Consider the following 11,109-nt stretch of genomic DNA (forward strand, 5'->3'; position numbering starts at 1 on the left):
CTGATTAAAATCATAATCTATAATCTGTTAAGTTATAATATATAATATATTTTAACAATTACACCAAACAGGGTCAATGTGGTTGGGTGAATTGGGCGGGTAGAAAAGCAGGTTTTTTTTTTGTTTCTAACACTTTTAGTTACAAAATTAACATAAAAGAAGAACACTAAATTAGAAAGACAAAAGTTAGTTAAAATAACCTAAATGATAAATTTTGTTTTTAATTTACACTAAAAATTCAAGAATTTTGAATTTTTTTTTTTTTATAAAAAAAATGAAAAAATATCCATAGGACTAGGCCTGGGCTCTAAGGTCCAGCAGGTTAGGATTGGGCCTAGTTTTAAAAAAATGGGCAGGCCCTGATGGGTCTTGTTAGCCTTCCCGCCAAATCGATGTTGAGGTAATTCAAAATTTCACATCCATTTGCATATTCCAAATTCTCTGAATTTCTAAAACCCTAAACAAATCCAGAGAGAGAGAGAGAGAGAGATGGATGTTGAACAAGCAGGTTCTTCTCTCGATTCGTTGATATCCTCATTCAACACGCGCGTAGCAGAGCTTCAAGAACTTGTCATTGCTCGTAACAGTAAATTCCCCAATCCAAAAAAGCTTCACAATCTCTAATTCATCTTCTTCGAATTTCCATTAAAAAAACTTCAATTCTTTTTCTATTGTTTTTTTCAGTGTACCCAGCAAGCAGCGTCACTGATTTATCGGCGGTCGACACGGCATTGAAGGCCATGGAGCTTCAGGTCCAGCATATCAAAGATCGCTTGCGTGAAGAGACAGAAGCCATCCCCAAAGCCAAAGTAATTCATCTTCATTTCCCTCCGCCTCTCACCCTCTTCTGTATTTGATTAGGGTTTTTTGATTTTTGATTTTTTGATTTATTTTGTTTATAATTCAGCCATTACAATCAAATGTGGAGCCTTAAGTTCGAGAATTGGGTGTAATTTCTTAGAATCTGCTCAATGCTTCTGGAATTGGAGTATCTTTGTAGATCCTAAGTACAAGGAAAAATTCGTTAATTGTGATTTTGGTCATAATTACCTGATTAATTAATTGGAAAAATGCCAAAAAAATCATTAATATATCAGGCCCCACTTGAATGTGTCACAACCTATTTGGTGCAGCTGATGGGGCAATTTTTTTTTTGAAAGTATTTATTATAGTGTTTGGTGCCGCTTCTGCTTTCAAATTATAGGCGCTGTTTGTTTTCCTCCATAGTTTATGGGATTGGATTACAAATCCCATTGGCCTCACGAGAATCATGTTTGATTGGGAAAATGGTGACAGTCCCATGGGATTAAAAATACTGTCTAGTAGGGTAACAGCAATTCTATGGATGAGGTGGTATTCAAATCCAATCTCATGGGATTGAAGGTGAAATGATGGTTTTGTCCCTCATTTTATAAAAACAACAAAGTCACCTTCTACACGATGAGAATTTTTACATAATTTTATATATTTAATCCTAACTAACTAATACTATAATACCACTACATAAACAAACACAATTTATTTTACATTTCTAGTTTAATACCACTACACTAGTAATCTTCTCATTCAATCTCACTGTACTAATGATCTTATCCAACTAAGTTCAGTAAACAAAAGGGGCAAGGTAGAAATAGCTTCAATAAACTAAACAAAGTTCATTATTGAGACGCAAGGACAGAGGTGCTTTTCGCTTCTGTTTTTCAATAACTTGCAAGAAGCTAGACCAAACAAGCCCTTAGTTTGGTTTAGTTTAATTAGTTGGAAGAAAATAAAAATTGAAAATTTTGTGTTGTCATTAATGGATGGTAGTTTTGTTTGGTTGGAAAAAATTGTGTATGAGCCAAAAAGTTTGATGTTCAGTTCATTAAGGCCCCGTTTGTTTTGGGTTATGGGGAGGGTATTGGGACTAGTAATACCAAGGTATTACTAAAGCCCCTGTTTGTTTGCAGAGAAAGCCTTGGGACTATAAGTCCCTTGGTATTGCTAATACCCTTGGAAGGGGGATTGGTAAGGAGGAGGTAGAGATGGTATTAGAAAATAGTGAGGGGATTAGAAATTTTTTTATTTTTTATATATTGGGAATCTTTTTTAAAATATAATGTTTAATTTTTTATATTTTTTTATTTATTTTATTATTTTATATAAAAATAATTTAATAATTCCTCATTATTAATCCCCTCACTATCAATCCCCTCACTAACAATCCCCTCACTATTAATCCCCTCATTATCAATCCCCTCCATTCTATCTCCCAAAACAAACGGGGCCTAAGTTTAAATCGTAATTCAGATTGAGGTGAGGGCTCTTTGTTCTTACTGTAGAAACTCATTGAGGCGTCACTGCGGCAGCAAAAGAAATTGCAGAGCATGTCTGTTTATGTTCCTTCCCATTTGCCTGAAAGAATGACTGTTATAAATCAGGAATGCAGTAAATGGTAATTCTATTTGTGTTCTTTTTATTGATGTCTGGTTGGCCCTCTTTTCATTCTTATTTTATGGGTTTCAGTCTGCTGCCAGAAACATCAAAACAAGAAATTGGTATCCGGTCATTGAATTTTGAGGAGCCTGCAGTATTACCCAAAGTAAGAATCTCTCTCTCTCTCTCTCTCTCTCTCTCTCTCTCAGACAGAGACACACACGAACACATTGTTACCCAGAGAAAATGGATGCATCACCTGAAAGCAGTAAAAGATTTTGAGGTGAATAGAGGTCTGCAATTTTGCATACCAAAATCAAGTGGAATCCATATAACTGGATTATCAATCACATTGTGCCAAGCCCAATTACATGTTACCAAAATTTATGATTTCAAAAAAATGGGGATACGTAGAGACATGACAATAAATTGTTATATATATATTTACCATGTAGATTAATATTACATTCATAAACAATCAAAACTAACAAAAATACTACTAATTTAATATATTAAAAAAAAATCACTCTTAAAGTAACTCTTATTGTTTATATCTTATTCAAAGACGATCTATTAATTATTTCAATCTAAGTAAAATGTAACTAACAATCAACATCCATCACATGCACTAAAGAGGAGAAAAGGAAGAAAAAAAAAACTAGTTGGCCTGTCCTTGGTGTGTCGCCAGTGTGTCCCTAGAAAACAAATTAATTAAATAATGCGACACGCCACAGACGTGTCCTTTGTGTGCCCTCGTGTCTGACATGATTTATGTGGAAACCCTTGAAGCAAAATATTCCCAAGATAATGCCTTCGGTGTGTTGCTGGTCAAAACAATCCACTATGATCAAGAGTCAATACATAAGTAACTTAGAACCCTAATCCTGATGCACTTATGACTTAAAGCCTTGAACCCACAAACATGCCTATTTTGTCTCTACATTGTTGCTGTCTTAGACCTCCATCAACATTCTCGTCCAAGATTTTAAGTAACCATTAGCTGCAGTAACGATAGCTGTATCAGTGACAATTTCAGGGTGTTATTGGTGCAGATTAATGGTTAGGTCAATTGGAATGTTAATTTTCTTTTTCTTTGCACAACTGCGCACACGCACACCCAAAAAAAAAAAAAAAAACCTTATTGATACACTTGTTTGTTTGTTTTCAAGTCTGAATGTGGGTTCAATTTTGAGGGTAGGCACTTTTTGCATGTCATGCCAAAGGTTAAATCTATACCTAGTACATCCCTCCCAGCACCCCAATCATGGGGACCAGGACTGGGGAACGGCCTTCAGTGAGGTAACATCAAGCCAGTATTCATGAAGTAATTGATCTGGCATATCAGTGGTCTGAAATTGTGAGATAGGGTTATTGTAGGCAATAATCAGGAGGACTTTGGTATGAAAAGGAGAAAATATTGAACCATGTTCTTTATTTAGCTTGGAAAGTAGGTAAGGAGTAAAAAACGGGCATGTGGTTTCTGGAGAATTTTGAAATATGTGATGCCAATATATTTAGAGCAAGGAAATTCCAGGTTTCTTTTTTCTATTGATTGTCATCACTAATTCCAGGAGAAAAAGGGCCGTGCCTCCCCACCATTGTGGTACGTCACTTCTGAGGAGCTGGATTCCTTATCATCGTAAGTGCGTTCTATTTTGAAGTGTCTCATGTACACTCTTTCCTCATTTATTACCAATAGGTTACCCTTATCTTTATAATTCTGTCACTGAGCTTCCCTTTACCTCGGTATTATTTTTCAGTCCTTTTTCCGAATTTTCTTAATTGTAAGTTTTGAGTCCCGCCAACTGCAGATACATGAGAGGAAGGCTCACTCTAGACAAGATCAATGCAGCTATTAATGACATGTCAACTTATGCTGAAGCAAATGCTCAACTTATCACAGCCCCAAGAAAGAAGGTTTCTGTCCATTTCTCTTTTTTCCCCCCCTTTATTTTGGTTCAGTTGTAACTAATCTTTTCAATTGTCCTGATCATGATTTTTTTTTTTTTTTTTTTTTTTTTTGTTTTGAAGTTGACAGAAAATATGTTGGACAGAGCTCTGGTAAGTAAATTTAATCCGGTGCCCACCGGTTAAGGTTTCTTTTACTATTTGTTCCATTGGAGGATTTGTACTTATCTTGAGATAGCGGTTGTTGTCCGGGTTCCAATACCATGGTCATGCCATTGAAAAGTATTTGAAAGGTGCTGAAAATTTGACAATGTTTGTAGCACACAGAACAAAGATCCAAATTTGTGTTGCCATTTGTGGATTGTTGGGACTCCTTCATGTTCTTAATTATGTAAATCCCAATGTTCATCCATGCACATAATTTTCATTATTGCCATAAAATTTGCAGGAATTACGAGAGATCGCCACTACAGAAGGAGTGAAGGGCAAACACTTTTTCCTAGAAACTGACATGAAAGGGCCTTCAATGAAGCTTGACAACACTGGAAAAGCAATACTAACTGTGAGTGTTGCTCTATTTGCAAATCAGTGTTTGGATTGCAAAATGAGAAATATATAATTATTTGTGGCTTTACCTAAGTAATTATATCTACTTCATATGTAAACGACCTACAACTAAGTATTTTACATATTAATCAAAAAAATGAAAAAAACATTTTGATATTTGCTTTCCTTGGTATAGGGAGAGAAATAGATCTAGGAAATAGTCCTAGAAAACTCGCACTACTGTTGACATTTTTAGTGTTAAGCATTTGGATTGGCAAGAAATGCATATTGTGAATGGTAATGAGTGAGGTTGCCGGATAGGACGCTCTGGGAAGATGCTGTTTTTTATTATGTTTATTTAATCAGATTATATTTTTGTTTTTGTAACAAAATAAAATCTGTGATTTTATTTATTTATTTTTATTTCGAGTTTGATTTTTGTAATCAAACAAATTCTCTCCTTTTCTCTATTTCTTTTATTCTTGTTGTTGTTTTGTACACAACAGAATTTAATCTTTTTAAATACAGTGAAGATTGTCCAACAATCTTAAGACAGATTCGTCCTCTCCACGGTACTTTCAGAATTTGGACGTCTATCTCCCAGGATGAAATGATCTTACCACAAACAATAGCAGCACTACAAATTGTTTGCCTTACGAACACACTAAGTGTTTACACTCTTTCTTTCGGAAATAAAATGCAGCAAGATGGAGAATATAATTTGCAGAGAATGGAGTACGAAAATTGGAATTTAATCCAAATGGGAGGCTAGTCTATTTATAGATGTAAAGGTAGCTTTTGGTTTTGAATTGAACAGGTATGAAACCTGTTAGATTCAAATTTAAACAGATTTGAATCTGTTTATTCAAACAGATAGAAACGGGAAGGGCTCTGTTTGGATGAGCAATAAATCCAAAACAGTTTAATTCTGTTTGAAAACGGGAAGGCTCTGTTTGGATGAACAATAAATCCAAAACAGTTTAATTCTGTTTGAAAACGGGAAGGGCCTTGTTTGGATGAACAATAAATCCAAACCAGTTTAATTTGAATTCTGGATTTTATTTTAATAAAAAATAAAATTAAATTCAAATGTTTTTTGCCGAAAAAGATTAGAAGCCCCAGCCCGCCCGGACGGCGGCGCGCGTGTGGTGATTTTTGGGTCCAATGGGTCTAGCCCATTTTGTCCATAACCTCTCCCTCTAAAACACTTGGGTAACCCTTGGGGCACACCCCAAGTATCTCACCCTAAGCCTTATAAATCCTTTCAAAATTTCCCACCAAATCAATGTGGGACAAGCCAATTTACCACCTTAAGTAATTTCCACCAAAACTCCATTTCCATGGAGCACACTTTGGCTTCAATTTTCCATTCACTCGGTAATGGTTTTAAGCAACCAAATATACCACTTGAATCACAACGCGGCATAGAACGCGTTACCACTTTGACCCGAGTAAATCGACACTCGGGGCCCACCTAAAAAATAGACCGAACTTAGGAAAAAATTCTGGTTTTATCCAGAATTTTATAACCATTTCCAACAGATGGCAGACACTAAGATGGAGAGGAACTACTAGAGAGATTGTGAAAGTTCAGTGCTACACATTGGAAAACTGGATCAAATTGACCTTGGCACAGTTTATAAATGGAATATATGTTTTTCATATCTGTTAACGTAAGTTCAATAAAGTAATTAGGACTTCACACTGGCAATATTCAATGCTTTACAGGTCCTTCGTCACCTTGGTCGGATAAGCGAGACACGGATTGGGCATCACCGTGTGATCATTCTTTTAAAGCCTCAATGAACGGCCATGCTTCCGCAAATATTATACGAGTGAATGTATGCTTTCTTTCTGTTTTCTAATTTTGTTTCTTTTTCCAGAAACTGTTAGCTATGACTTTACATAAGGGAATGTAACCTGAACTAGTTAAAGTGCAGAAAAGCCATGTATGTGGAAGCTCCCTTTGAAGTTGAACACAATAAAATTGTATTAACTTTTTGGAAGACATAAGAGAAATGTATGCTTCCTTTGGGATGTAAGTTAGCTTTTTGACTTTTTAATTATTTTAGCTTGGAGTTAAGTCTCGTTTATGAGGTACTTTTTGAGTTTTTTAACTTTTATGAAAAAAATATATATATATATATATATATATATATTATGATTTGAATATGATATTATATTTTATTAATTTCTTAATTTATTTTGTCTTTTTGGGATTGTTTTAGCCTTTTAGTCCCAAAATTTCACATGCCGAACGAGGGCATATGATTAAGACCTCTGTTTCATATACGCAGTACAAATGAGATTTTATATTCTTCATTTCTTTAATGGTGTCTAGTTAAGATATCATTATTTCAAATTAAAGTTACACCTTTGTCCTTTCTGATGACATTTTACATCATACAATTACTTACAGAGACTTTTAAGTCCCGCTGATTCATCTAATAGTTCTAGTAGCTTAAAAAGGTACAGTAGTCTAAGTGCTGTGGTTCTTCCTAGATGAAAACTGTTACCATTGTAGAAGACCACAGCAGGGGAAATAAAAAAAAAATTGGCCATTATCTTCTCTGAAGATAGGAATTATGAACACTTATAAAGAGGTTCTTCCTATGAACATGATAAAAACAAGTTTTATTGAAGTGTAAATGTTAATAAATGTTTTGGTAAATTTGACAAAGTTGTCAAGTGTTTTTGAAAATCGTCTTTTGACTATTGAAATGAAATTTTTCTTCGAAATTACAAAGTTGTCTCAACAACTCTTTTCTACTATTTGGAGCAAAATAGATAAGTTTTGATCCATTTGTTAAATTACAATTGTGCTTACATGTTTATTGATGCAACAGACAAAATTCAAGGTGATTTCGGAATCGAAGAAATGTATCTCAAACTCAAAAGTCATAAAGGATTAACTTATTCACAACCAAGCCGTAAATTCCAGATTTATGGTCAGCCAATCAAGTCATCCAATTTGCATATTACATCAACATTTTTTAATTCAACCATATGCCTCTAATCACAACTTCTCTCTTACTCTTCCCACGGCCTCTCTATCTTCCTTCTCTCTACATCTGCACCACCCTACCGCAACCCAAGACCATCTCCATTGACCCCTGCCACTTCCATCTCCTTACCTATACACCACCACTACCACCACCACCTTCCTCTCCCTCTCCTTCCCTTCTCCTAGGATCGAGCCCCTTCTAACGACAATTGTCACCACCCTACTCCTTTCCATAGCTTGCTCTAATTCTATTCCCTCCACTTGTAGCATCACATCCTCTCTCCAATAGAGCACGCACTTTTAGACTCACTTTCATCTAGAATGATGTGACAAGAAAATTGGGTCTCATGTCCTTGAGTGGATAACAAATGAAGAGTTGACACATATGATACCACATCATTATGGATATTATTGTGGGTGTTTTTTGAATAATGCTATATCACCAATTAGTATATCAATTAATGTACTAATAGATGATGTGTTATAATTTTAGAGGTTTTTTTGCCTTTATAATTTGTATAATGAGTGGATTTATAATTTTGAAGTAATAATATCGTAGTATATATTGGTACACTAATTGGTATACCAATTAGTGTGTGTAGCACCACCGATCAAAATTACACATAATAAAGCTAAAACGCATACACAATGTTTAGAAAATTCTTACCTCAAGCTCTAGAAGGAAAAACTCTAAGAACAATCTTGTCGGATTTCGATCTCCATTGACCAAAATATAACTGTGGGGACATAATTTTTAAATGACAACACGTGACTAAGGTGGCACCGAAATGTCAGCCGAGGTGCCATGTGTCTGGGTCATGACGCCGAGATGATTTCGGCTAGGTCGAGGTTATCTGTGAGGAAACCAGAATCTGAGATGAACGGATAAGGGACAAGAGTGTTAGAATGAGAAGAGACTTCAGTTTGGGTAAAGATAAGACTGTTTATCCCAATCCTACTGGGAGTCCAAGATTAGCAGTAATCCTAAGTCAATTAAAGTTAGACTTCTATTGGGACTAGGTTTGTGTTGGCTATAAAAGAGGGGCACCCTCATAGGTCTAAGGTCGTTCGAGCAATCTATTCTGCCGGTGTTCTCCAGCCAAGTACCAGTTTGGCAGTGTGGTCAGAAATCGACTAACACAATTTGGCGCCGTCTGTGGGAACAAAAGGAGAATAGATGGCCAACGACAGACAAAAAGAGAAGGTTGGGGACGACACCCCTACTAAGAGTGGGAAACATATTGACCTTGACGTCAAAGAAGACAACTGCAACAAAGAGACTCGTAATAAGAATCACGAAGGAAAGAACGTCAGCCAGGAGGGCGGCGTACTGAAGAAATCGGACCAGAGCGGATATTATAACGAGGACGACTTCCAAGTATGGAAAGATAGATGCCTGCGGAGGGACGGCGAGATGAAGAGAATAGCGGACAAATTGGAAGACCTGCAAACGGTCGTCAATTTCCTGATGCAGAACAACGTCATGCAGCCACTATTCTCGCTACAAGATACGCCGATCCCAACGGCCAAGAAAGGTGCCCAGAAAGGGGGGCAGAAAACGGTTCTTGCAATCCCTCAGCATGGCGGGACCAAAGGACATTCTCACCGGCCTTCGCGGGAGGTCGGGCATGGAGAATCCCAGAAAACACGATCTCAGCTTAGATGATTAGGTCTGAGAAGAGAAGAACTCAGCCTAAAGTGAGCAGATCCCAGATTCCAACAAACAAGAGACCAAGGTCATGTTTAACACTTGTTGAAATTTAAATTTACTAGTTGAAGTTAAACCGAGGACATGTTTAACACTTGTTGAAATTTAAATTTACAAGTTGAAGTTAAACTAATGTCATGTTTAACACTTGTTGAAAATTTAAATTTACAAGTTGAAGTTAAACCGAGGACATGTTCAACACTTGTTGAAATTTAAATTTACAAGTTGAAGTTAAATCGAGGACATGTTTAACACTTGTTAAAATTTTAAATTTACAAGTTGAAGTTAAACCGATGATGTATTTAACACTTGTTGAAACTTAAATTTACAAGTTGAAGTTAAACCGAGGTCATGTTTAACACTTATTGAAATTTTGAGAAAAAATTACAAGCTGAAGTTAAACCGGGGTCATAATTAAAGGAATGAATGATATAGGTTCCATCACCTCAGGATGCCGAGGTAATAGAACCTAGGGGGTAGTCGTGGGAACATAATTTCTAAATGACAACACGTGGCCAAAGTGGCACCGAAGTGTCAGCCGAGGTGCCATGTGTCCGGGTCATGACGCCGATATGATTTCGACTAGGTCGAGGTTATTTGCGAGGAAACCAGAATCCGAGATAAACGGATAGGGGACAAGAGTGTTAGAATGAGAGGAGACTTCAGTTTGGATAAAGATAAGACTGTTTATCTCAATCTTACTGGGAGTCCAAGATTAGCAGTAATCCTAAGTCAATTGAAGCTAGGTTTCTATTGGGACTAGGTTTGTGTTGGTTATAAAAGAGAGGCACCCTCATGGGTCTAAGGTCGTTCGGGCAATCTATTCTGTCGGTGTTCTCCAGCTGAGTACCAGTTTGGCAGTGTGGTCAGAAATCGACACACACAATAACGTTTGATGTATGTTTCAATTTGGTCTAAAGAATTAGGGTCTAAAACCTAATAGATTTTTGATGGATCAAGGAATTTGTAAGATTTTGGTGATATTGGTTAGAGAGAGATGAGAGAAAAAAGAAAATGAAGTATAGAGAGACAAAGAGAGAAAGATAACCGAGAGAGAGAGGCTTCCTCTTGCCAAGAACAAGAAGAAAACAAAAACAAAAACAATAGCTCGAATTTTATCTTGTCCCGAATGGCTCGAATTTTGATTTGTTAATTGTTCGACTGATCATCCGGTTGATCATTCAAAAAAAATGCTGATAGTTACAAACGACAAGGTGACAACTGCGATAGACAAGTGTTTCACCGATCATTCAAATGATTGTCCAAGTAGTCAACTGGTAAGTTCAAATTTAAGCCATTCGTGCAAGTTCAATTCGACGTACCAATCTTCATTGAAAAAACAAATAAAAGTAAGGGAAGGGAAAGCTCCCCCCACGTGGCCTACTCCCAATTTTTTATTTATTTAATTTATTTATATACAAATATTTATCTATATCTGTATATATATATATATATATATAAACAAAAGAAGCTCTTACTTTCTTTTTTTTTCTTTTTTCTTTTTTTCCTGTTTTGCCCTTTAGATTTA

At 36.1% G+C, this 11,109-nt stretch overlaps 1 protein-coding gene across 2 annotated transcripts; it reads left to right on the plus strand.

Moving 5' to 3' along the window:
- Positions 1 to 420: 420 nt before the first annotated feature.
- On the plus strand, positions 421 to 6,969 carry LOC114305862 (spindle/kinetochore-associated-like protein). Of its 2 annotated transcripts, XM_082869576.1 has the most exons (10): positions 421 to 586; positions 685 to 809; positions 2,322 to 2,434; positions 2,506 to 2,581; positions 3,987 to 4,054; positions 4,227 to 4,332; positions 4,447 to 4,476; positions 4,772 to 4,885; positions 6,598 to 6,710; positions 6,810 to 6,969. In XM_082869576.1, exons 1-9 carry the CDS (start codon positions 490 to 492, stop codon positions 6,673 to 6,675), a joined length of 807 nt encoding a protein of 268 aa, XP_082725702.1. In that variant the 5' UTR covers positions 421 to 489; the 3' UTR covers positions 6,676 to 6,710; positions 6,810 to 6,969. The 2 variants fall into 2 exon arrangements, with proteins under 2 accessions (XP_082725702.1, XP_028106801.2); XM_028251000.2 differs by having other exon boundaries at positions 6,598 to 6,969.
- Positions 6,970 to 11,109: the final 4,140 nt, after the last annotated feature.

This window comes from Camellia sinensis, chromosome 5 (genome assembly GCF_055761805.1).
Source record: "Camellia sinensis isolate YWXY chromosome 5, ASM5576180v1, whole genome shotgun sequence".
NCBI classification, from domain to species: domain Eukaryota; kingdom Viridiplantae; phylum Streptophyta; class Magnoliopsida; order Ericales; family Theaceae; genus Camellia; species Camellia sinensis.

Coding starts and splice junctions, on each gene's coding strand:
- LOC114305862 (XM_028251000.2), top strand. CDS start 490: ATGGATGTTGAACAAGCAGGTTCTTCTCTCGATTCGTTGATATCCTCA. Junction 4,055..4,226: donor GAGCTGGATTCCTTATCATC/GTAAGTGCGTTC, acceptor CGCCAACTGCAG/ATACATGAGAGGAAGGCTCA. Junction 4,477..4,771: donor ATATGTTGGACAGAGCTCTG/GTAAGTAAATTT, acceptor TAAAATTTGCAG/GAATTACGAGAGATCGCCAC.